The sequence below is a fragment of the Myiozetetes cayanensis genome, unplaced genomic scaffold (genome assembly GCF_022539395.1).
Source record: "Myiozetetes cayanensis isolate MyiCay16 unplaced genomic scaffold, myiCay2020 scf29, whole genome shotgun sequence".
NCBI classification, from domain to species: domain Eukaryota; kingdom Metazoa; phylum Chordata; class Aves; order Passeriformes; family Tyrannidae; genus Myiozetetes; species Myiozetetes cayanensis.
The window spans coordinates 771,083-798,045 of NW_026087510.1; the positions used below are offsets into that span (position 1 = coordinate 771,083).

The window sequence follows — 26,963 nt, forward strand, 5'->3', positions numbered from 1 at the left end:
TTCCTGCTTGTTGGAGGAGATTTTTTTCCTATCCTGGCCAATGAAACACTGGGAATTATTTCCATTTGTTTTCTATGAAATTCTCCACTAAAGATTTTGCACGAAGGGAGCAAGCAAAAGGCAATTAGCACCACTAACACTTATTTGGTTAGTAATACAAATTAGGAGAAAAAAACAAAATTAAAAATAGACACATCAGCGGGGAAAAAACAATTCCTAGTTTGTAAAGGAGCTAAGGAATTCCAGATAGTATGGGTCAAGATGATATTAAGTGACATCCAAGTCAGAGACAGTTTTCTTGTAGGTGGGGCCCCAGGCTCATGCTTTTCTTCTCAACTCAGTCCATCCCAGCTCTGGTTATGAGTTTCAGATGAGAAACGGCACATTTTTAACAGAACCATAAACTATCTGCATAAACATAAAATAAAACTGGAAATTAAAGTGTGGCTTCACTTAACAAAAAAAGATGAAATCCATAAAAATGGTATCCAAACATTTCACAGGACTCCAGATGTCCATTTTTAGCTTTTAATTAGAAAACTGTTTTTCCTATTAGTTCAGTTTGAATTTCCAGGGATAAGAGGGAAACACTGACCTTTCAGTTTGCTCGCTCCAATTGTATGAAATCACACTGCTACTTTCATCTTCGCCCCTGCCCTCACTTCTGACACCAACACTTTGTGCTCCGCGTAAAAGGCAAAATTGGTAGCAGTGACCCTGCAGCTGGAATTTATCTCCTATGGCTGCTTGAAAAATAAAATTTATCCCATTTGCTTATAACGACTGGCTATGAAGTGCTAAAAGTAGTAAAAGCTTCTTTTTCGTGTGGTTACGTTAAGACAAGCTGACTACACAGAGCAGATGTGTCAATTAAAACCATCCCTCTTCTTTTTTTAACGCCAGGGCTGTTCCAACTGCAGCCACGCATCAGCCTCCACGTTTCAAAGGGCTGATTCCCCTCTCCCGCTGCAAATCCAAACCCCTCCCGACCCCTGGGAACACAAGATGCACTGTGCGCAGCAGAATCGGTGTCCAGCTAAATCCATGGAGACCCCAAGGAACAAACCCACGTAACACAGAGTCCTCCACGCTCTGGTGCTTGCTTCGAGCCAAGTTTTCCCGAGCAAAGTCATATATTCAGTGTAAGGCCATGTTTCAGTGCTCCAGACTTCCTTAAAAGCGGATTATTGACAATATCCACGAAAGGTGGCCACTTCAAAATGCACTCCCAAGCGTTTCTTGTTCAGAAGTTTGGGCTCAACCCCGAAACCTCCAAGCCAGTCCCCCTGAATGGGGTGAGGCCTCACCTGGGCTGGTGGCAGCGACGAGGCCGACGATGAGGAGCAGTGCCTGGAAGCGCCCGGGGGCTGGATGCATAGCGCCAGATTATCCCAGTTGAAAGCCCAAGGCTCCAGACTAAGACGAGGCACGGAAACAGCTACAAAACAAACAAACAGATGTCTACTGTGAGTTTCAGGAGTCCCTCTTTTAACTCTCTTACAACAAAGTGTTTGGGGTTAAAAAAAAAAAGAAAAGAAAAGGCACAACCAGGAAACAGCCAATATTCTTTGCAATATAGGAACCATCTGCAAAAGTGAGTTAGAGCTGAACTTCACTTGGTTCCAAGTCCTATTCTTAATGTAAGAGTTCTTCCACAGCTGGGGCATGAGGCATCCACATCGAACCACTGCTTTGATAAATTAAGACTCCTTTCCACCCAGAGGAGCTGGAGTCCAAAGTAAACAGCTTATCTGTTGGAGATAATATTGTTTGCAAACAACAATCATTTGACCATCTATCACCAGGCAGCACTTGTTTTACGTGTTTTTATGAATCTACTGCTGCGATGCCGCTACCACTCACAATTGCTCTAAACCTGCTCACTGAGACCTCTCATCTGCTGGCTCCTTCTGCTGGGCTTTACAGGCAAACTGTGGCACTGAAGAAAACACCAATATCAGTCTTGTTCTCATTTATATTCCCAAACCAGTGATGATCTCTCCTATATACCACTTTCATCATCAAAAACACAAGCTGCGTCATTAGGCCGGGAAAACACAAATAAATCATAAATATGATCCCAGAGGTCTTTTCCAGCCTAAGTGATTCTATGATAAATGGTTAAATGAGCAAAACACAAACTAAATCACGGAACCAGCAACCAAACTTGCCCCAAGGTGAGTCTCAGGAATGGTGTTTGTGACACTCTAGGTCTCTATCAAACGCTTGTTTCTCCAAGAAAACAATCAATCTGCAGCTGTTGTTCACTTAAATGTCCTATTGGCCTTGCATAACATTATGATGAATAAGATCTGAGCTCATTTTGCACAGTTACTTCATTTATCAGCCTGGCCATACAATTCTGCTGCTGATAACACTCAACATATACTTTAAACATCTCATCTATCAGTGCGTATGTAAACATGTATCCAACACACACAATAACTGGGAGCTTTACTGGAGCACAGAAACAAGTGCAGCAACACAGATGCCTGACAGGAATAAGTCCCATTGGAGTGTCCATGGAGCCATCTGCTTTCTAAGAAGCTGGATACAGATATAAACAGCAAAATTATTCCTGTGGTTTATTTTAAAATAATGGCATTTTCTCATCAGAGCATCACTGTAAAACACATACGCAAATTGAGCATCAGGAAAAGCCTCCAATTGTAATAGAATCACTGTGGATTTTATGGGGTTATTTGCTCGCTGCCACCTCTGCCTGCAAACTGTGCTCTGGGTTCCACTGACAGTTCGAGAGGGTGGGCAGGAACGCTGTCGAGTTCTGCTCCCGTTTCTGGGCAGTTTTATCTGATCCGGCAAATTTATTTCAGCTGTTGGGAAGACCTGGCAATCCTGCGGCCCAGGCTGGTTCCCAAGGCGGGCCGGGGCTGTTTTGGGAAGCCGCAGATGGCAGAGGAGCCCAGCTGTGCCGAAGGGGTTGGTTTATTTGAGTTCTCCCTTGGTTCAAGGGCAGGAGCGCCGCTCCACCAGCGCGCGCAGAGGACAAAGTAAACACCCAGAGAACTTGTTAACATCAAACACTTTGCTGAAGAGGGCTGGGGGCAATGTTGCTTTTTGCCAAATCTTCCCTCCACTATTTATTTATCAAAAGCAATGAAACGTATATTCTGGGTCAACTTTAACCCCAGCACATGGAGCTACTGGGTTATTTTGCAGCTGTCTTTTTAAACAAGGCCAGCTCATTATCTTTAACTAAACTTTATCTTCGGAGATCTACTTTATCCAGGCTCTGATTTCCCTCTGTTTATCTTTCTCCTTACATGTTCCTTACTGCCAGTGTCAACAGCTACTCCTCTTTTGACCTACCAGTTTGGCTTTCACAGGCTTGCAGAGTGGTAAGATCAACTGCAAAGCAGTGAGTACACACAGCGAGACACAAAGACCAAAGTTCTTTGACTGGAGGGGGAAAAAAAAAGGGGGAAATATTGGCTTTAACTGGGCTAGGATTGTTCAGCATCAACACTGGGGCATCTGAATGAAGTTTCTCCAACATCTGTTTCTGAAGGGATGGCAGAAACATCTTCCTCACTGGTAAATATGGAAACACTGGGGGGACATGAGACTCAGCAACACAACCCAACCCAGAAACACTTCTTTCTTTTTCTTCTTCAGATGGTGACACTCCAGAAGCCCCTTGCTACGTACAGAGAAGAGAGCGAGACCACAGCTCGTAGCTTTGGGGTCTTTAGAAATCCTGCGGAGAAAATTTACCACTTTCATATTACATTAAAAAGCCTTAGGGATAGAAAAACCCAACTCTTCCCCTTTGCCATCATTTCAATAAACCTGACCTCCCATCTTGACAGCAAGTACCAGTCACTGGGATCCTACTAGAATCAGAAAAAGGAGCACCTTGGTTAGATGTGGCTCCATTTATGTGTCCCAGACTCCAAGATGAGCTCTACCCAGAACAACTTTCTCCACTGTTCACTGTTCCTTACTTGGGAGGATGAATCTCCATCACTTGTGGATCAGAGTCAAAGTTATATTGAAGCAAAAGTTGTCACCATCTGAGCATTTTAAACTAAAACAGTAATAAGAGGATATGAATAATATTCAAGGTTGAATAGAGATGGGTTTAGTGGATCAAGGAGAACGTACTTTTCACTTGCACTGGCCATTCCTCCAGCCAATCAGAAAGGCACAGTACAGTAGAGGCTGCATTGCTCCTACTTCCACCCAGACATCTTCACCTAAAGTCATCTTCCAGTTATCTTCAACCAGCACTTGACCTCCTTGTCAGCTCTAAAGTAGCCTGTTGCTCATGGATCATTGGAAACAAGGAAGATAACAGACTTGTGTCGGGGGAGGGGCCATCCTGACCATTCCAATGGATGCCTGCCCCTGGGAAGCACGCTGCACAAGCAAGGGGCACCCAGAAACATCTGCCTGCTACTTCTGGAGGTAATTAGTAAGATGAAGTACTTCTGCAGATGACATAACTCTGGCTGTGCACCTCATTTGTCACAGACCCTCTATAAAAGGGACCCCTCGGCCCAGAGCCATGGGGACAGGCTGTCCAGCAGCTCCCAGTTTCGGCCCCGCGATCTTCGGAATGCCGGGCACAGGGAGGAAAATAAACCACAGGCACTAAGTCCAAACAGAGGGGAAGGGACAGTTTACCCTTCCATTTAGGAGCAGCAGCAGTTTCCTGGCACAGGAGTGGGGTTGTCCCCACTGCCAGAGGGGCACATCCGCCCTGGCACACTCAGGATGCTGCAGGGCACATCCTCACCCGCCTGTCCAAGCCTGAGGACCTCACCAGGATGGATACGGGCCATTCCGGACCAGGGAGCAGCCCATGGGCTTATTGAAGTGTTCTACTCAGCCAAGATGGCAAGACAGAGGCACCAGACCCGCCGGGGTCTCAGTAGCCCTGGCAGTGACCCTCTCCTCTCTTCCCAAAGCTTCACGTTTGTCCCTTTCTCCAGAAACCAGTGGGCTTCAATGAACAGCTCCACAGGTCTGGTCCTGTCACTGTAACTTAACCCTCACCTCCAAATTAACTCACTCCTACCCCTGCCTGCCCCCAAAAAAGGGTTTCACTCTCTAAAAGATGACAAATGCTGTTTTCTGTGCATTCCCATGGTGCTAAGCTCCAGAGGACCCTGTGTCCTTCCAAACACAGCTGAGATCCTGCCCTGCTGATTTACTGGGCCATGAACTTCTCTCCACCCTTGCAGCTGAGGGCAGAGTCCCTTCAAAAAGAGCATTATCTCATCCCCATTTTGGTTTAGCTCCCTGAATCATCTTCCTGCCATCTCAGACCAGCTGGCACGACAACACTGGGACCTCCCTTCCCGACAGCCACCACTTCACCTCGATCTGTAACTGCACTCCCACTCCATCCATCCCCTTCCAACATCCCCTTCCAACCTTCAGCGAGCCCTTCCAGCATGCTGGAGCTAAACGAGGAAGGGTTTCTGCACTACCTCAGTGCACCAGGTCCTATAAACGCTGGAGTAAAGCAGGAGGAGGAGGAGGAGGAAGGAAACAGCCACCTCGGGAACAGAGGGAGTTATTCAGGTTGCCCACTCTACCTCCAGGAGCTGACGGTCTTTGCTGAGCAGCCCAAGGAAAAAGTGACTGAGTGCTGCTACCTCAGGGGTGGCACTGCCCCCCCAGCTGCATCGTGACAGCCGTCTGGGAGTAAAGCAGCTTTGGATACCAAAGATTTCCCATTTTTCCTAAACAGCAGTAACTCAAAATCGATTAATCCCACCTCACTTTATCATATTATATGTGATTTACCACCCAAAGCACAGCAAGTTGTTTTTTTCCCCTTGATCATTTATTAGTTACCAAGAAAAATGTCTTTCTAACTTGCCACCAGTACAAGAAAAGTCGCAGATTTTCAAACCAGCTAAAGTTAGAGCAAACAAATTAACTAAAACACTCTGGCTTTAGCACAAGCAAGCCTGAGTTAGATCATTAAATCTCACACCAAGACACCTTAAAAAAAAAAAAAAAAAGGAAAAAAAGGAGGTATTGAAGCCTGTGGCATTCCAAGAGAAAGCAATCAGACATTCCTGCTGCTCGGCTCCTCAGTGATCTCCAGAGCCTTTGATCACGGACTGTCTTCATGCTGTCCTCCTGGGGTCTGGCAAAATGAGTGTAACAGCTGGCACATAGACTTCATTAGCTTTCTGGGCTGGGAGGAGCGGGTTACAGCCCGGGAGCTACCGGCAGCCTGCCCGGCGGCCTCACTGAACAACCTCCCAGGTTTATCCCCGGCTCTTTCAGTGGCTGGGAAAACCTCGAGGCATTCCCGAGCAGTTGACAGCGGCGCGCTCGCCACACGCCGCAGACCTGCTCCGTGTGGCTCCCGCAGCCACCGCTCCCACCGAGGATGCGGCAGACGGATCTTTAATGCCAACCCGCGGGTTGGAGATTGCCAAGAGGACACGGAGTCGGCTGAAGCCCCGTTTTTATGAATGCTTAATGACCACTCAATCATTAACATCAACCTTTAAAAAGCAAATGCAGCACCTACAGTGTTCATTACCCTCCCCCTCCCCCCCTTTTCAGGGTCTCAATCGAGTCAGTCAAGCGTGCAAACCGATCCTGTCGCCAGCAAAAGCATTTCCTTTCACTGTGGTCAGCCAAAAGCAGGGGAAGAAAATGGAAGTGACTTGGAGTTATGGCACCAAAAAGGCCAGACAAGCAAGGAAATAATCAACTCCACATGAGCCACTTCGAGCCCATCACAATGAAAAGGGCCTACGACTAACCCCAGGAAAGGTCAGCGGGACTATGGGGGTCAGAAGCTGAAAAAGGCAATAGCGAGCAGCTGCCAGCTGCAATAAGAATCAATGTGTTCCTAATTACGCCTCGAAGAGAGGGCTGGAGCACCGGGAAACGCCGGGCTGTAATCACAGCCCCGGCAAGAAAACTTCAACTGCTCCCGTTTTACTCTTCTCCACCTCTGGAACTGCAGCCTGTGTGTTACTAAATCACAGGAAGCCAAGCGCTGCAGATAAGGAGCCAGGCGGTTATAGGAGGGTTGGGGATTTTGTAAAAAAAACCACCGTAATTAGGCATTTGTGTTGGAATTATGGCATCACCAAAGAGAGGATTTCATGAGTGTAAGTAATAAAATTACGTTCTTCAAAGGGATTTTGTGGGCGCTTTTAGGAAACGCGCTGAACTCTGCCGAGCAGTCCTGCTCGCCTGGGATTTTCTGCATCCCCAAAAAAGAATCTGAAAGGGAAAACCCTACAAAAACCAGTTTGCTGACAGTGACCCCATAAACCAAGTGTGAGAGACACGAATGGGCCAAATGCCCTCCGAGGCGTTCACAGAAACACCCCGACTGGAGAGGCAGTTAAAAATTACAAGAAAAAGCATCCTTTGATGTTCTGTTCATATTTATTTATTACACTTTAAACAAATGCAAGTGCACCTTCCAGATCCTTATCAGAAGGATAAGGATCTCCTGAATAAAGGAGAAAAATTACAGTTGCTCAACCTTTGCAACCCTCAGCTTGGATTTCATTAATGCCTCCACTTTTCTGCCTAGACCCATGCCTGGCACCCAAATCCATCGGTGTTAAGTCACATCCAAGTGTTTCCTATGTGGATGATTCAACTGGTATTTTTACTCCTTTTTATGTAACATATATTTTTATAAGCAGCCTTGCGTGGAGCTTTTTTCTTGCTCCAGATGATTTAAACCCCCCATGAATGGGGGATGAATCCCAAGAGCAATTTTGGGGGCTGAAATCCTTTATCAATTGTGCAGCACTAATAGCACTCTAATTTTCATAGAATGGCTTGGGTTGGAAAGGACCTTAAAGACCTAAAAGTTGCTATTTTTGTCAAAATACAGAGCGAGTGTTCGCTCGGGTGGCAGATGGCAGGAAAAACAAACAGTGCTGAGCAAACCAGACAGTGACTGAGTCCCACCAAGGACAGGGGATCCCCAAGCCCTGATGGCCTTCCTTAATAATCAGGCAGATGTGCTTCCTACACACTCTCAATAATGTCAGTAATTTACTCAAACTGATACAGGAAAGGCCCAGTGGCACAGCACAGAGGTGACACGAGAAGAGATTAAGCAAAAAAGAGCAGTATTAGCCCAAAGCAGGGCCAAGAGGCTGCATGCCTCGAAGATGGAGCAGCAGATCTTTTTCATTGGATTTTTCTATTTTGCTTTCAGGCCTGGAAAGTCTCACGGTTGGTATCAGCTGTTGGACTCGGATCAAAGTTTAGCTTTCCATTAATCCTTTGAGTTATATGTGAGGCTGATAGAGAATTTTTTTTTTTTTTTAGAAGACAGTTAAGATTACTCAGATCCTTAATTTGCACTCCAATATTTCAAAAACACCTTGACTTTAGAACCTCGGTCTTGCGTACATATGGTCTTGATAGAAGAACGCATGCTTTGGCATGGACTGGAGGAATGGATTTGGGAGCCTGGGGAAGGGAATTTAACAGTTTGTGTACTGTGCCTCGGCACACACAGCCAAAAACACTCCCGAGTCACGGGTCTGCTCCCAACACACGGCCCTCCTCTGAGGGGGGAGACCTGGGGTTCCGATCCAGCAAGACAGACATCAGCAGAAAAATAAATAAATCACCACAGAAGCCACACTTTCTTCCCCACAAACAGGCATAACAATTAGGTTAATTTTATTATTAAGTTCAGCAAAAGAGCTGAGACAGTCCCCCTGCTGCCACGCTAATGAAGTGGGAATGGTTCCTGCCTCCTCTGGCCTCGGGGGAAGCAAGAGAACAGAGCATTAGCCTGATATACAGTTCTGCTGGGCTGCAATTATGCTTAAATGCCTAAATCAGGGCTTTCAGCCCCCAAGGGAGCTGAGGGTATCATTAGTTTAACAGTTCCATCACAGTAACTGTAGGCCAAATACATACAAAGTTCTCACCCTTTGCTCTTTGAGGCCCCCCAGACCTCCCTCTCCTCCTTATCTCCTGCCTAGGCTTTACTTTACCTCATGCTCCCGTTTTCTTTCCCACATTTAGCTCAACACCTGTGCGGACTGTGCTGCACATAAACACGTACAGACACCTGTAACAGCCCTGCTCCCCTTCAGCCCTGTCTCCAAGGTCCTTCTGCCAACATCCCCTCCCTGCTCCTTCCCCAGGGCTGGCCTGAGCCTCAGAGCGAGGCGCCTGCTTTACTTTTTCAACTCTGATTTTGACCAAGAACGGGATTTCGTAACCAGTTTTCCAGCCAATTTAAAGAGAGGCCGGTGCCGAGGAGGGCAGCAACACCTTCCTTCAGGACCTGGCTTGCATTCTCCAATCTGCACCGAGGATCCTGTGGCCAGCGACTGAGTCAGAGCTGCTGGCAGATCCAGCTGAAAACTCAGCCAGAGAAAAATGAGATTCAGTTTTCACCTGGATGAGGGAGCAGTTTCAGCTCCCCTTGCAGTCCTGGAACACTGGCCCAAAGGAGGGGCCGGGAATGGACGTCCAAGAACTGGAACTTTGCACTTGAACAGCGTGAGGCCTCAGATCAACTCATGAAGCACCACCCCAGTATGTTTAATAAACCCTGGACTGCAAAAATGTGGGTAAAAATGAAGAAAAATATACAAAACCCAACTCCAAGTGAGCCATGCCCATTTTCTCAAGGGAGCTGGCCTAATTACCCAAGCTACAGGTGCACACACCACAGCAAGCTGCACTACTGCCCCAGGGAGTGTCTTTTCCCCTCCAAAAAGTCTGCATTTTGCATGCCAAGGACCATCACCCATGATTATATCTTCATGACTCCTATAATCAGAATTAACCATGAATTAAAAATTAAAAAAAAAAAAAAGATAGAAAAGACTAGAACCACAGGCTTGTTCTGGTCATCAAAAAAAACCTGTCAGACTCTCAGACAAAGACGCTTGTGTCCACACAGGCTGCCTAAAGGTCCACTTCCAGCAACACTCTCATGCCTGGGAAGTTTCGCTGCAGGAGAAGGTTGATGAAAAGAATTGGAACCGTGGCTGAGCTCTGTTAGAGGACAGCAAGCTCATTCCTGAGGCGATTCCAGATGAACGCTGACACCTCGTCCTTTGGTAGCCTCCAGCAAGCAACAGCTCTAAAAAACGCAGACAAATGGGTTCTTTTAGCTGCCTTAGACCGAGTCCAACTCGGGCTGTTGTAACTTGCAGGGATCCATGCTATCCGTGAGCCCTTAAAGGGAAGCACAACCATTAAATCCACACCTGCAGCCAGAATTTATAGCAACCTCATCTACTGCTGTCTTACATCATAGGCAATTAGGAGCCTGTGAACTCATGGCTGCAGGATATGGGAGGCACGCTGGAACCGGAGAGCCAAGCCTGTGTTACAGTTGTTAGTCACCTCCAGAATTCACTGTGCCTGCAGACGGCTGGAATCGTGCACAAAACGAAGCAACAGACCCATTTTGACTCTGTTTCCTAAATAAAAGTGCTGCCCTCCACTCCAGATCACTGCTTCCCCCCGCTACATCCACACACTGTGCCAGGCAATGCCAACACTCCCTGCCGCTGGACCCAGGCTCCAGGCAGAACAATGCTTATTAAATCAAACTGGTTAACCAGGGACAGCTGAGGGAGAGAGCAGGAAAGACCCCGGTCTTTCCTCCCCCGACTGAAACAAGCCTTCACACAATCCATCCTCCAGCCTTACAGTAACTCAGTTTTACTGCTTTTCTCCCCTCCCTTCCCCCATACTCAAAAGACCAAACCTGGTTTCCAAACTGAAGTCCAAACTCTCCGGCAAACACACACTTCTGTGCTTCTTCACCTCAAGGGAAGGAATCCTGACACGACTGACAATATTCCTTAACAAAACAAGCCCCTCCGCCTCGGGCCCAGATAAAAGCAGCAGCTAGGCAGAAAAATAAATGAGAAAATCGTGTTGGTCAGGCCAGGTTTGCTACAACAGATCGACCAGGCTCCCAGGCGAGGAGAGGGGCAGTGGAACACGGGGAAAGGAGAGGGAGGCTTTGGGTTGGATTTGCTCGTCCGTGTTGCGCAACTGAGCACCGGCCGGAGCTTCCCGCCTCCTTCCTCGTGCCAGCGGAGCCGAAGGAGAGCAACGATCCAGAGGAGAGAGGCAGCAGTGATCATGAAGCTGTGGCCCAAGGGTTCCCCTTCTCCAGCCCTGCTGCTTCACGCACTGCAGCCGAGCTCTGAGTCGGCACCAGCAACCCCTGCCCGGGGCAGCACCAGCACATGGCAGCATGTCATGAGTCAGAGCCCAAACCTCCTCCCGAGGATCGGGGCCATGGCAGCTGTTCCCAGCAGAACCAGTTCGAACACGAGCAACTGATAGGAAAGGAGTTAAGTTTCATCACAGGGACCAGGGAGAAATTTCCGCCAGGTTCACCTGACTGTGCCCTGTTCTCACTCGCACAGACACATCCTACTCTGCCGAACAGGATTTCTGTTCGGATGTCCAAAGGCAGACCAGCAATTCCGTGAGACACCTTCCCAAAGGAAGATGGAAAACTGCTGCTCTGGCTTTGCCACGCAGGAAGAAGGTTCCAGACTCCTCATAGCGTATCAACTCCCCCACAAGACTTTAATGCCGAGCTCAGCAATGTGGAGGCCCTGCAAAGATAACCGGCTGCCGGGATTGATTCCATCCCACGTTAGCATCCATCAGATAGCAAGAAAAACAAGATTAAGCAGCACCACGGCATTAGTCTTCATTTAAACTTGGCAAAGAAAGCAAATGTTTCTTTTTTGTTGGCTTCTTCTCTGTGTGTTTTGTAAAGCAGTCCCAGGCTCAGCCAGGGAAAGGTGCCTGGACTGTTTAATGTTGAGGGATTAGAAGGGACAACACTTGTACACTCGCCAGAGCCCAGAGAGGCAGCGAGCGCTCGGGCTGAGCAGGCAAGCATCTGCCTCCTGCAACATATACATTGCCCCAGTGAAAATAAACAGCTTCACACCTTTGGCTCGGAGAAGGACTTCAGCTTCTTCTGTGTCCTCAACCTGCGCCTCTCCGCTCAAGGAACGCTTGGAAGGGTGAAGGTTACTCCCAGTTCCCTTATTCCAAGCAGTTTAAGGCTGGAAGCTTTCTGTCTCCTGTTGCACTGGGTTGAGTCTGTGCTACTTTGCATTGATTCTGGTGTGGCTTCCTTGTGTTCTGCTGTGCCCAGAGCTGTTTCAAACTCTGAACACACACACACACCCCCTTTCCATGTGTGTCAGTTATTCACAAGCCGTGAGAAATGCACTAATTAGCAAAAATGCTAACTTGGAAACTGGACCATTTTTGAAGTGCTCAGCCCCAAAGCCAATGATTTATAAAAGCATGCCCCAATTTACCACTGCCACCCCACTTGCTGGAGATGACAGGGTTGAAGAGACTCCAGCCACACCTCTGCAGTACTCACCATCTACAGTCTGTTCCTAACTCCTCTCTGGCCCATCCCAACATGCACAGCAATTTGGAAGTGCAATCTGCACCCCAAAAACATGCCTCAGTCTGAATAGCTGCATTTAAAATTATATCATTAAGCTTGAAATTTCAACATATTTAGAGAGTTTTGATAATAACATTTTTGATTACATCCGTTGCCAGCTTCCTTCTACACCCTGACAAAGATTTAAAGTATACATTCCTATTTCATTCTGCAACAGAGATTAGTGGCAGGAACAGAAAACATCTTCTGTTCCAAAAAACCCTCAGGGTTTTCCTCCTTCACTTGCATTTTATTAGAGGAGCCTCAAATCTCCATCAAGCTGTGATACACTGTCACTGCAAAGTATTTAAGGCAACAAGTAACTGAGTGCTACACTGGGACACACCTTCGGAAAAGGTTCCTGAGAAACAAAGAGATTTCCCGAAGCTATCCCGAACGTGAACAGTTCCTCGGCAGTAACAGCCCTCAGCAAGCTTTATGAAAATCCGAGCCTACGCTCCAGCACATGCTCCACACAGAGCCCTAATTCGGGAACTTTTGTGAACTCTTATCGTGGGGAAGGGGGGAACAAAGGAAAACCACATGCTATTGTTTAGTTTGACTCCGCAATACGTTTAATCTACATGGAGTTGGAACATTACACAGCAAAACTCCTCAGCTCCCAGAAATTACATACAGCCAACAGCAGCACAGCCCATTCTCCAAAGGGAAAATGCCATTTTAAAGATGTTGCCTTTGCCCCACGCAGCACAGAAATTCTCAAAAAATGCAGCTGAAAGCTGCCACCGGCACTTCCAATCCCATATGCCAAGTGCATGGGACCAAGGCAAGGCTGCCAGCACTCATGACACAAGGAAAGCCAAAGCTGGGCACTTTCACCAACCTGACCTTGAGCTATTGGAGCTTTTCCCAGTAGGACTGCGACAGCCTTGGGAGGCCCCAAGAAGAGGGAGGACCTCCCCAGGCATCTCACACCTTGCACCCTCTTTGAGCCTATCAACAGGACCAGCCCTTGATGTGCTCCAAGATGTTAAAGCAAGAAGATACAGCTTGTGAGCTGCCAAAGAGTTATTCCAGCACATCCACAGGGATGATAACCCATTTCACTATGTGAATTCCATTGCTCGTAGCTGTGCAACTCCCTTCCCAGCCTTGCATCCTCCTGGATGTGTGCTAACAAGGACTGTCACTGGGAGGCCTTTGGGACACAGCTCCAGGACACCCTTGAGCAACTGCGGCTCTGCTAGTGAGGTACCAGCCTGGCAGATCCACCCTGGCACAACTGAAGAAACGTCTTCCTAAACTTCATATTTCTGTTTGAAGCCACCCACTGCCATCCCCTGGTGCCCAGTGAGTTCAGTCCCCCAATCCCAACATTCCAGTTCCCATACACACAACTTTCCCTGGACACAGCGCCCGCTGCCTCATGTTGTGGCACAGTCATTGCCGCCGAGGGACCGGAGCCCTGCAGGCTCACCCTGGGCAGGAGCCAGCATCAACACCTCTACCTACAGTGAGGAGAACGTGCAGGCAGGTGACAACACAGCCCCAGCAGCCCACGGGCACCTCCCCTCCATGCTGGGCTGGCTGGGGCTGCGGTTTATCTTCTCCTGCACCTGGGAGCAGAGGCCTTGGCACAGCCCCATCCTCGCCCTCCGTCGGGCCGGGGGCTGGCGCAGGCACAGGTTGCTGTGAGGTTTCAACAGGCTCAATGAAACGGTGAAGAAAGACACTTTTCAGAGGGGGAGGGGAAGGGAGGCACACACGTACTGAACAAATCATCTGTTTGGAGCGCTGGCTCCTACTTGTTCTCAGTTATATTATTCACTCAAGAGTGGATTAATCCATCACTGCAAAGGAATCTCCTGATCTCAGAGATAAAGGCAACAAGTCATGCACTGACTGTCTGTGGATCCTCCTGGAAATGGCCAGCCTTTCTCATGGCCTTATTTGGGCCGATCTATCAGTTCTCAACTAACAACAATTAAAAAAAAAAAAAAAAAAAAAAAAAGAAGAAAAAAGTTAAAAACCAAAAACATACCACTTGCTCACAGTAACTTTAGTTGGATCAATCTGGTAGCAAGCACAGGATTTCAACTTGGAACAATCAGCTTCAGTTTGTTTCAGAAAGGGCCACATTGTCCCCTTCTGCTGCTCCCCAGGAAAGGAACAGTTACCTGAGGTTTACCTTCCAAACTGGCATGGGAAAAAAGATTAATTTCTTGTAAGATTCTTTAGAGTGAAGCCTTTTACCCAGATAAATGCTTTGTTTTACTCACTGAGGACTGGGAAGGGAAACCCATGGTGCCAGGCCCCTCCAGGAACAGGAGCATCTCCAGCTAGAGCAGGCTGCTCTCGGACACAAGTTGCCTACACAAAATACAATTCCAGGAGGTTGGACATCTCCAGCACCTGCTTGTCCTTCAGTGCTCCAGCAGATGCTGCAGTGTGATTACAGAGGTATTTGAGACCCATCTGTTCTTCACCTAAGATTAAGGGGGGCCAAGAAGGTTCCCACAGCTCCCTTCCATGAGCACCCGGGGCCCACCAGCATGTGGAAGGTGAGCTGGCAGGGAACAACACTTCACAGGCAGGACAAAACTCAGCCACCCTTCCAGAGACAAAACACCCCCAGAAATGTAAACTAGTGGGGCCAGGTCTCTTTGCCAAGACTGCTCCAACAAGGGGCTGCTCACAGCTTGAGCCTCTTTGCCCTTGTCGTGGCACTTTACAGGTTCACTGCAAGGAAAACCACGGGCTGCGAGGCAGAGCCTCCGTACGCTGCGAGGTAGGAAATATTAAACTTCTCTTTGAATTAAACAAATAAGGCTCAACCACTCGGTTCGTTATCAGATCCAATGGTTGGAGTCTGTGGGGAGAGCTAAACAGCAGAACCCGGGGTATAAATCAAAGGCATGATCAGGCAGACAGGTAAGGCCGAGGGTGCGGTTTCACCTTTCAGCTCAGCCTCCCGGAGTGCCGGCCCCTGCCAGAGGGATGGTCTCCTTGCCCGGCTCCCCGCCCCAGCTCCCTCCCGCTGCCGAGCGGAGGGAACATCCCAGCCGAGCCAGCCTCGCTCGCTCCGGCCTTGGGGGGACGATTTTATCCTTTTCCCCTGCCATTTCCACGAGCTGAACTGGTTCAGTTGGGCATTTCCAGAGGCAGAAGGTGGAGGGCACCCGGCCCCTCGGCTCGGCAGCAGAGCGAGCAGGTTTAGAAGACAGCAAAGCCAATTTAAAAGCCGCTGCTGCCAAAAGGGGCCATTTCCCCCCCACTCCCAGCCCCCCGGGGCCTCCCCAGTCATCCGAGTGGAAGATTTAACAACTCTTAACTGCGGGGCAAGATCCAGGAAAGTTTGGGGCTTGGGTATTTTTTTTTTTTTGAAGGTTAGCTGGAGTCACTCCCCTGCGGCTGCTCCACTGCTGGATTCCCACAGCGGGGAAGAGGCAGGAATGTACCTGCCACCTCCTGCAGCAGCGAGTCCTCGGACGGAGCTGTAACGTGAAACTGCGCCCAAGGAGCTGGGGAGGGAGGAAAAAGGGGGAAAAAAATAAAAAAAACAGAATCCCACCTGGCTAGTAGAGCTTCAAGACATCTCTCAGGTATGGGAAATGGGAAAACAACCCACCTTATATGATTGTTTTCCCTCCTGTTGAAAGACAGCAGATATTTCATGCACAGAAAGAGCAAGCAGGGGCTTAATGGGAAAGGCAGGTGGTCTCGATGCACAAGGCTCAATCCCTCACAGGGCTGAACAAGCATTTCCCCTAAAGTGATCACTGTCACTGGAGAATCATCATCCCCACCGGAAAGGGAAAAGTGAGCTGGGGAAAGTGAGTGGAAAACTCTGACACACTCGGCCCTGAAGCTTTACTGAGCCATCTACCAAGAAAATTACTGGAAGAACACTCAACTGGAAAAAAAATTAATATATATATACACACACACAGAGAACTATCTTGTCTAGAAATTCTTGGGCCAGGGTAGGTGGAGACCTCTTGCCAGCCAAAGTAATACAGCAAAGAGGTTTTTGGTTACTTTGCCAAGGACAAACACCATCCCAGAGCAAACGATGCAGGAGAAAGGGACACACAATAGCAGGGTTTGCTCAGGGAGGCCTCCAGGAGAGCAGAAAGTGAACAGAGAAAGAAAAATGCCCGAAGAACAAACTGAGTACCAGCTTACCTGTTAACAAAATAGCTCAAAATAGCAAAAATAGTAGACAGACAACCCAGTTTTTTGCCCATGTACCAGTTTAAGAGTCAGAATTGCAGCGCAAGCTGCAAATTCCCATTTAAAGAGGAAATTTGACACAAGGCTTTTTTATCACCCCAGCTGCAGACAGGAACTGGCTCTGAAGCTCCTCAGCCCACTGAAACACCAAAAACCAGAGAACTGACAGCAAACCACTGCAGTGAGGAAGGGACAGGACTCGGCTCAAGGAAGCCCCTTACTAGTCAATAAATCATAAGCAAAGTAGGAGACAAAAACCTGACTCTACACACACAGGTCAAATTTACAGTGTCAAGTATTTATATTTATAAACAAATAAAGTGTTGCCAAACAAACCTTGTTCTGTAAATTTCCGAGATGCCCATTTAAAGTGACTCCATAGAAAACATTACCTGAGATAACCCGATCGCAGCAGCTTTGGGGGTGAAGCCTCGCTCAAGTCTCTGGGCTTCTGGTACTAAATCAAAGGTTTCAAAGCCTCGTGGAGCCAGGTTCAGCAGCAGGTTCACCACATTTCCATGTTGTTTTGGTTAAGACTGTGTGCCAAGACCAGAGCATAGCAATGAAACCCCTCGAGAGTCACATCTGTGGGCACGGGAGTGAGGAAGATGCACAGCAGGAGATTTTCCAGCTCAGGCTGAAAGGCCTGGCAAAATGAGAGGAGGTAAAGGAACTCTTGGAGAAGGTGTGGAAAAGCAGGTTTAGTGGGAGATACAGAAAACCCATGTGAAGTTCAATGTCTTTTCTCATACAGAATTAGAAACAGCTCACACGACCTGCATAAACCTTTTCCATAAAGCCTGCTGTGCAGCAGAGACAGACACATGTGCACGACAAACACTCAGAGATCAGCTCAGCACCCACAGCCCCTCACACCCAGCCCTGCAAACAACCCAAAATCACAGCAGCTTACCCCATACCTACCCAGTCACACCAACAACCACGCGGGAGAAGGTGCTGCTGACTGTACCATCGCATCAGAAAGCAGCTTTATTCCCAAAATTATTTAATCGTCACACGCTTCGCAGTTAGTTTTTTTGGCACCAAAGCCTTGCTAGTCTCTCACTTCATGGCAGTGCCTTACCTCCAGCAGCCACCAATTAATGTCACAGTGGTGGCACGCCCGAGGCCTCGTCAGGCGGAGCAGGTCTGCTGGGGGACAGCAGAGGGGGATTTATGAGATGCCAGACCCCGGAGCGGCTGTGCGCTCACACGGGCCAATCCACTGCCTTGCTCCCCTGTTCCCACATCTGCAGAAGCAGTCTTTAAACAAGCCAGGGTATTTTTTAGCTCTGACAGTTAAAATCCTCAAGTGACATCACCTGAAGTCAGAGCACAGCTGCCTTATTCCTCTGACACACCAGCGAGCCAAAGTAAGCAGGAGCCTCAGTTTATGGGCTTACAGCACACCTTGAGATAATGAAAGCACTGGAGGGACTCACCCCAGCACAGTCAGGCCTCTCCTTGCGTGTTTTTTCACCACCCTCCTCAGTTTTGGGGTAAAAACCACAAAGTTTAGCACCAGTGCAGCCCAGCAAGCCAGCAGAGGGAGCACACAGGAGGGGTCTGGACCAAACCCCACCACCAGCATCCTGAGGGGCTGGTGGGCAAGGAACGCAGAGCTGGTGTCCCACCACAGAAAAAGGATGAAAGATCACCAAGGTTGCGTGAAGGATGGCAAAAAACAACCCTCCAAGCTGCTTCCCGTGGCCTATCTGAGCTTGCCCTCCCACACTTCACCTTGCACATACAGGCATGGCTGTTTAGGAGCACTTGGGGCAGCTTAAGGGTGTAAATCACATTAATCCAAGCAACAAAGCCACCACACTCATCCTCGGGTGAGTTACTAATCCCTCCAAACCAGAGCCCATCTCTCATTTCCTATCCCTTGAAGAGAGAGAGAAAAAAAAAAAATCCCTTTTAACACAATAGGTAACCCAGCGGATCCCACCTTGGTACTTTTATCTGTAAATCCACTTTAAATGGCTTTGGGCAAGTCACGGCTTTCTCCATAAACCTGTGGGTTTCCTGGGATGCAGGACCAAGCCAGGCAGAAGCTTCCCTCTTCTTTTGGAGGGTGGGGACTAGGGGACAAAAATGTTTATTTCTTTCTCATCACTCCCTTACCAAGCCCTCCCTACAAGACAGGCTTGCAACTGCTTCGAAAGAGCAGGCTTTGGTTTCAACGCGCTTGACTCACACGCGGCGCTCGCCGCCCGTTTCAATTCGGGGGGACAAAAGCACGCTGGGTGTAATTAGGGCAAATAATATCAGGTTTAAGAGAAAAGCTTCAAGAAAACCGTGCCGGGAAATCGCTCACCGCGAATTTTTGTAACACGCAAGGAGCGGGTTGTTGCCCTCAGCAACCACCACCACCACAAAAGCACTTTTTTTCCTCCTGTACATCCCATAAATCGCAACTGTCAAAACTCTCCCGAGCCGTGGGAGATGAGCAGAAAAGCCGCCGGGCTCCAGGCAGCTTGGCTGGGAGCGCCAGCACCCCAGGATTACCTGCTTTGTTCGAAGCAAATGCTGGGCCACGGGGGATAAAACCCCGGAGAACCGAAGTTTCCGCGCTCTTGGGTAACCTTGGCTGGTGTTTGGGTTAGTAAACTGTATTTCTGGTGCATGTGTGAAAGATAGAGCTCGCTGAGTAAACAGCCCCTCAAGAGCTGACAGCTTTACAGCCCCAGGCTCGGCGCAGCTACTCCTTCCCAGAGGCAGCAAAACAGTGGGGGAAAGCAGTAAAATAATAATTAAAAAGAAAAAGCCACATTAAGCCATCACCTTACCCCCTTCACCAATCCTTTACACAGATGCAAGGCGGGGGCAAAATAAACATCGCCTGTTTTCTGCCCAGCAGTGAAAACCACGTCTCTTTTGGTTTAAAAAACATCAGTACTGAAAGTATGGAATACACGGCTGGAAAGTTCTTCCATGAGAAGTCAGGAACTGTATATATATTTTTGGCAAAGAAACAGACAAAGCACGGGAAAGTTATTTAAAATTCAAGAATCGTGTGGCTATAAGGATGGAGGCAGCCTAACGCAATAATGGTAATAATTAGAGATAAGATGCCAGAATGCTTTACAGCCGGAGTCCTCAGGCATCACACACCACCTCCCGCCTCAGGGACCGATTTTCCACCGCCCTAATTGCGGAGGAAAGTGACCTTACAGGTTAAAAGCACCGAAGCTAGCAATCTTAGGGCGGTCAAGAAGGCTGGACCCGACCCCAAACCCAACCTTTCTACGGCACCTCCTTCAAGGGGAGAAACGAGACCGTAAATCAGAGCGCGGCGGCGGCTCGGGGGGCTCGTCCCGCTCGGCGGAGCGGGCTCGGCACCGGGGAGCGCTGCTCGGCACCGGGGAGCGCAGCCGGGCGGCGCCGGGGGCTGACAGGAGCCAGCACCTGCGGCCGCGCCGGGGGAGCCCCGGGAGCCCCTCCCGGAGCCCTCGGATCCCCTCATGGATTCCATCCCGGATCCCCTCACGGAGCCCCTCCCGGCGCGCGCCCCCCCCTCGCTCGCGCGCCGGCGGCGGGAAGCGCGCGCGCTCGTTACCTCTGCGCCGCGCCCCCTCCCTGGTCCCGGTCCTGCCGGTGCCGGTCCCGCTCGCCGGCGGCGGCGGCTCGCCAGGACATTCCAGGCTGGGGCGGGCGTCCCGGCGGGCGGGAGCCTCCATCCAGCGCCGCCCGGCCGCCCGGCGCCGCTTATCTCCCCCCTGCCCGCCGCCCTCCCCGCCCCGCTCCCACCGGCGCCCCGTGTCGGGGGAGGCGCCGCCGCCGCGCCCCGCCCCGCGGAGCGAACCACCACCCGGCCGAGGGGGGGAGCAAGCGCGGGTGCCCCGGCGGGCGGGCCCACCGCGCTGGGGAGGGGGGGAGCGGGCGGCGGGAGCGGCGGTGCGGGCCCTTTAAGGGAGCGGGGGGGGGGTGCACGTGGGTGTGGGGTCCCGGCACCGGCACCGGGGACACGCGGGGTCGGGAACGCGCGGGACCGGGCACCCGAACAAACCCGGAGAGGGAACAGGCGGGACAGGGAATGCGTGGTCCGGCACCCCCGGGAGCAGGTGCCCACGCCGCCCCGCACCCCACGGCCCTGTCCCCTGCAGGCCGTGCATCTGCGGGACCTGCTCCTCTGCAGCCCTGCGACCGTGGACCCGCCCGGCCCCGCAGCCAGCCCTGGGATAAAGGGAGGTCCCTGATGCGGCTCCTGGCCAGCCGACTGGGATTCAGGTGGAAAACTGAGCTGGTTTTTCCACGGTGGGGGAGGTCATCCCATCAAGAGCGGGTGTCTCCATTGTGGAATCCCAGAATGGGTTGGGTTGGAAGGGACCAGAAAGATTCTGCAGGTCCAGCCCCTCTGCCGTGTGCAGGGACACCTTCCACTAGACCGTGGTGCTCCAAGTTCCCATTCCCTACGTTTTAAGCAAGACATTTCCACAGACACAGAGAACACAGAGTTTGGGATAGGAAATATGGAGAGAAGGAACCTCAGGGTGCTCCACGGGTGTCCAGCAAAGCCCAAGAGCCCGAGGTGAAGCAAATGGCTTCTGAAGGAGAATTTCCCTATGGAGCACTGAGCCCCTGGCAGCTGTGCAAGCACACACCTGTGCACGCGGGCCTTCCAAAAGGCCTCAAATACACCCAAAATACGACCAACATGCCTTTTGTGGGGGGGAGTGGGGATAACTTGCTATATTTTGGTCGCATCCACATGTGGTGGCTGGAAAGGGATTTATCCTGAGGAGGGTTTTGCCTGGAAAGGCTTCAGCAACACACAGAGCAGGCTGCAAAGAAATACAGTTCCTGTGTTTAAAAATAAAGGAGAAATAGGCTTAAAAAGAAACAGACTTGGAACAAAATCTCTTGGTTTTTGGACAAACCTGCAAGACCAATACACTGCACTACCCTGTGTTTACCAGCCCTAATTTTATCCCTCAGCAGGTTTCCTGCAGGACGTCATTATTTCCACAAGTGTAAAAGGGTAAAAAAAAAAGAGAAAACGAAGAGTAGAAAAATCTTTGGTGGATTAGAAATCCCATAATCTGAAGAAAACACTCTCAAATGAATCAAAATCAGAGTTGGCTCAGCCCAAGTGTTAAATCACTCGGTTTGTGGCAGCCACTGGAAAGGCCGAGGGCTTGAGGATCACTCTCAGCACAGAAGAGACCAAGTCTGCTTTTTTGGGGTAAAAATACTCAAAATGAGGATTATAACAAAGGTGCTCCACAGACGTGGGGTGGTGCCAAATTGAGATTCCTCCCTGCACGATTTTGGGGGTGATTTCCCCCCTCCTCAGGCTCCATTTGCATGAGAATACCCTGTCGGGCAGGGGAATTGCTGCTTAATTAGCGAACAGCAATCGCTTTAATTAGCATGTCTCCATGCTCCCTGCTATTTTGCATAGATTCAAATGAGATGCTCATTAGGGAGCAGGCGCCGGGACAAGCTATGCCCTTTAGCTGCTCTAACCCAATTAACCTCGGCCAAACCGTGCCGGGCTCTGTGCCGGGAGGGAGGAAGGTGCAGAACCACTCCCTTCAACCTGCTCCCTTCCAAGAATCTCCTCCTTGAGAGGTTTCCTTCCTTGCAAGGTTTTTCCTCCTTCAAGGTTTTTCCTCCTTGCAGCATTTCCTTCCTCACAGGGTTTTTCTCCTTCCAAGGTTTTCCTCCTTGCAGGATTTCCTTCCTAATCAAAGGTTTTCCTCCTTGTAAGATATTCCTCCATACGAGCTTTTTCCTACGTCCTCAGTTTTTCCTCCATGCAAGGCTTTCCTTCTGGTGAGGTTTCCTTCCTTGGAAGGACTTCTTCATTGCAAGGTTTCCTTCTTCACAAGATTTCTCCTGCTTGCAAAGTTTTACTTCCTTTCAGGGTTTTTCCCTCTCAAGTATTTTCCTCCTTGCAAGATTTCCTTCCTTGCCCAAGGCTTTCCTCCTTGTAAGGTTTTATCTCCTTGCAAGGTTTTCCTTCTTTGCGAGATTTCCCTGCATCCAAAGGTTTTCTTCCACGTAAAGGTTTCTTCCTTGTAAGATTCTCCTTCTTGGAGGTTTCCTCCTTGCAAGGCTCTCCCTCCTTGCAAGGCTTTCCTCCTTTTGAAGTTTCCTTTCCCACAAGGTTTTCCCTCCTCATAAGGTCTACTTCCTTGTGAGTTTTTCCTCCTTTTCCTTGCTCACTCAGTGCTAGGATTTGGGAGCAGAAATGGGGGGGACACACCGCCAAAAATCCGTTCTCCCTCCTTGGGGACCCTCAAGCCCTCTCTGTGCCCCTTCCCCGAACGCAGTGGGGCCATCATTCCCGGCAGGAGCACGGGGGAATTCGAGAGTCCCCTTTGTTTTTCCGCCCAGCCAGCGCAGCCCAAGCCGAGCTTGATTTTTATTTTATTTTATTTCTCCTGCCCCGTAATCCCATCGTCTTGTCACGGTTCCCCGGGAAGCGGGGCTGCTCCGAACAAAGCCCCCGGAGCATCCCGGGCTCCCGGAGGGGGTTTTGCAGCTGCGCCTCGGAGCGTGACCGATCGGGAATGAGCCTTCGCAGCGCGTCTAATGCCGTTTGGACAGGGAGCCTTTCATCCGCTCGTGGGAGCGAGGCCCCGGCATTGAGCCGGCAGCTCCCGGCGCTCCGGCCCTCGGCGCTCCCAGCCCCGCGGGAGCCGCCCGGCACCGCCGCGGGCTGGGGGGGAGCGGGGTGGGGACCCCCGTCCTCACCCACCACTGAGGGTGGGAGATGTTCCCCTGCACTCAGCGCTGGGGAGGCCACCCCTGGAGTGCTGTGTCCAGCTCTGGGCCCCTCAGGTCAGGAAGGACATGGAGGGGCTGGAGCAGGTGCAGAGAAGAGCAATGAGGCTGGGGAAGGGACTGAAGCACAAGTGCTGTGAGGAGAGGCTGAGGGAGCTGGGGTTGTTGAGCCTGGAGAAGAGGAGGCTCAGGGGAGACCTCAGCACTCTCTGCAACTCCCTGACAGGAGGGGGGAGCCAGGTGGGGCTTGGTCTCTTCTCCAGGAACCAGCAGCAGGACAAGAGGGTCTCAAGCTGAGCCAGGGGAGGTTTAGGTTGGACATCAGGAAGGAATTTTTTCCATGGAGAGTGCTCAGCCTCTGGAATGGGCTGCCCAGGGAGGGGTGGAGTCACCAGCCCTGGAGGTGTTTAAGGACAACCTGGATGTGGCATCAGTGCCATGGTCTGGGAACCACAGCAGGGTTGGATCAAGGGTTGGACTTGATGACCTTGGAGGTCTTTTCCAACCTGGTTGATTCCCTGATTCTGTGATTCACCACAAGTGGTCACTGTCACCAGTGCTGGGCTCCTCTGGGTTCCTTGTCCTGGTTCCTTTGCTTTGTCCCCATCAGGTACCTTGTCTTGGCCCCCATTATCCTGTTCCCAGCAGGTACCTCATTCCAGTTGCCACCTCCACATCTCCAGCACATTCCTTGTCCTGTCCTCCATCATCCTGTCCCCAGCAGGTACCTCGTGCCAGTCAACATTCACCTGTCCCTGGGAGGTACCTTGTCCAGGTCCCATCACCCCAACCCAGTCCCCAGCAGGTCCCTTGTCCCAGTCCCATGTCCCAGTCCCCGTGTCTGCCAGCCAGCCCCACACTGCCCATTGATACCCAACGATCTCCACTGGGGGAAGGTTTGTGGGTCCTTTTTGGGAGGGGACAGAAGGTCCCAGCCTGGTACCCTGGAGGCGACGTTGAGTGGCACCAGCTACTGAATGTGCTCATGTGAGTGAGTGGGGAAACTGAGGCACAGAGCAGGAATGGGGCACAGGGGCTGGAAGGGTGTTGAGGTGGAGCACGTGTGGAAACATCACCTGGAAAGAGAAGGTGAAGATGAAGAGATGGGAAAAGACAAGATAAAAATGATGAGGAGAGAAAAGATGAGACAACAGAAGGAGGGGAAAGGAGGAGGAGAAGGGGAAGGAGAAAGAAGTGGAGGAGGAGATAGAGGAGAAGAAGGAGAGATGTTGGCTCCAAAGAAGCTCTATCTCCCTGAGATCTTTACCAGCCTTCATGGGTTTTCTTTTTGTTGGTTTATTTTTCCCCCTCAGTGAAAAGTGGCTTTTTGACCCAAACACACGTTTTCATTGCAAACATTTATTTTGGCTGAAAGCCTTTTTTTTTTTCCTTAATAAAAGGAAAACTGGCAAGGTTGGTGGGAAGGGTCACTTTTGTAAAACTTCTTTTTTTCTTAACCCTCCCCCAACTAATCTATTTTGGCTGGTTTTTTTCTTTTTCTTTTTTTTTCATCTGAAATACCTCTGCAGGAGGCTTTGGGAGTGAATCATTCCCAAAATCCCCTGTCCCATGCCGTGCCTGGTCCTGCCCAGCTTTATCATCTCCCCGGCGGCAAATGGCCAGTGGCAACAAAAGAAAATTAGAATTATTAGAAAATATTCCTTTTTTTTTTTTTTTTTTTTTCAGCAGACTATAGGGCAGTTTTGCCCCATTTCCCTGTCTTTTGGTTGTTTAACTCCATGGGGCTGCTCTGGCACCGGGTCTAAAATTCCCCCAGCCTTTAGGAAGGAGCAAAGAATGTCCCCGTGCAGTGTTTGTTGGGTTTCCCAGGGCATTGGGGTTACCTCCATGAGGAACCTGGACCTGCTGAGGGTGGGACAGACCTCCCTGCACCCCTGCAGTGGATTCTGGGGGTGATAAGAGGTCTCCATGGCCTATGGGACCTCCCCAGCACCTGTCTGCTCCAGGCCAAACTGGAGTGAGCCTTGCTGTGGGTTGTTTCCAGCCTGGTCTCCTGGATAGACCTCAGGATGACATTGCAGGTCTCCAGGCCTGTCTTCTGAACAGACCTTTGGCCCATGATGCAGGCAGCTTGTCCTCAGCCTTCTCTCCTGGACAGACCTCACTGTTGCAGGTCCAACCTTATCTTCCTGACGGATCCCAGATCGGGTGCTGTAGATCCCTTGTCTCCATCCCTGTCTCCTGAAGGACCTCAGACTGATTCTGCAGGTGCCTTCATTCCATCCCTATCTCCTGAAGGATCTTAGGAAGATCCTGAAGGTACCTTCAGTCCATCCTTGTGTTCTGAAGGATCCTGAAGGATCTCAGGCCACTGCTGCAGCTCATCACCACCTTCTCTGAGCTCCCCAAACCCAACACAGCACCTCCCCTTGCTGCCAGAGCCCATCCCCGACCCCAGCTGGACCCTGCTCGCTGTGGACTCCTCTGGAGGGGCCAAGGCCGTGGTGGAGGGAGAACAGGAGACGGGTGGAGGGGATGGAGTGCCTTCAAAATTGACACCATATGGCTGCTCCTTATCCCCGGGCCCAGTAAATAGGTCTTTCATGCTGGGCCGGTTGCCATAGGAGCAAACACGCAGGAAATATCCCAGATAACTCGAATAGTGGCGAAAACATATGTTTTGGATAAAACCCTGCAGAAAATCTCCCCGTTTAACCCCTCCAAGGCAGTTTTAGCCCCTTTCCCCCCACCCCTGCATGCCCAGGGTGGGGAAACTGAGGCACACGGGCTCCCTGCCCCCTTGGCACCTGGCACCGGGAAACCTGATGGGGTTTTTGCCATGAAGAGAGATTGCTGTCAGGTCCCCTGTGCTGCCTCACCTCCTCCTTCTCCTCCTCCTCCTCCTCCTCCTCCTCCCCAGAGCCCCGTATCAACACTGATGGCTGGACGCAAGGCCACTCATGAACGTTTTGCTTTGATTTGCCAAGGAATTTGCTTTGCTTTGGCTTTTTTATTTTCCTTTTTTATTTCTCCTCCCCGCCCTCCCCCCTGCCCCTCCCTTCGCCCCTGGCTCCTCTTTTCCTTTCTTTTTTTCCAGCCTCATCCAAACCTTTCCTTATCGCATCTGGCGAGCAGCGGGCCCCCAGCGCCGCCCTGGCCGCGCGCCAAGCACCGAGCGCGGGGCCGCCAGCCTGGCTCCCTCAGCATGGCCAGGTCTGCCCAGGGGCTGAGCCCACAGCCCTCTCTCCCAGGAAGGGGAAACTGAGGCACAGAAAGCCTGGAAAGCTGCTGCAGGTGCTCCTGGGTCCTGCAGAGCGGCTTCGAGCATCCGCACGAGCTGCCAGTGTGGCCGCATGCCACAGACAGCCCTGGGCGCTGCCGATATCCCAAGCATCCCACATGATCCAAACATTCCCCTGTGCTGCAAACATCCCTGCATGCTGCTGCAGACAGCCTTGGATGCTGCAAACATCCCTGTGCATTGCCAGCATCCCTGCATCCCACAAACATCCCCGTGCATTGCCTGCATCCCTGTGTGCTGCATCCCTGCATCCCACAAACACCCCTGTGTGCTGCATCCCTGCATCCCACAAACACCCCTGTGTGCTGCATCCCTGCGTTCCTGCAAATATCT

The 26,963-nt window shown here is 50.6% G+C and overlaps 1 protein-coding gene across 1 annotated transcript in view; it reads right to left on the reverse strand.

The window, feature by feature from the left end:
• CDON (cell adhesion associated, oncogene regulated) overlaps positions 1 to 20,365 on the reverse strand; it is a 55,619-nt gene extending 35,254 nt beyond the window's left edge. The window contains exons 1-2 of the mRNA XM_050323067.1: positions 20,196 to 20,365; positions 1,308 to 1,438 (exon numbers count right to left, since the gene is read on the reverse strand). Coding sequence (XP_050179024.1) covers positions 1,308 to 1,377 — 70 coding nt within the window. The 5' untranslated portion in view covers positions 1,378 to 1,438; positions 20,196 to 20,365. The remainder of the gene's footprint in view (positions 1 to 1,307; positions 1,439 to 20,195) is intronic.
• Positions 20,366 to 26,963: the final 6,598 nt, after the last annotated feature.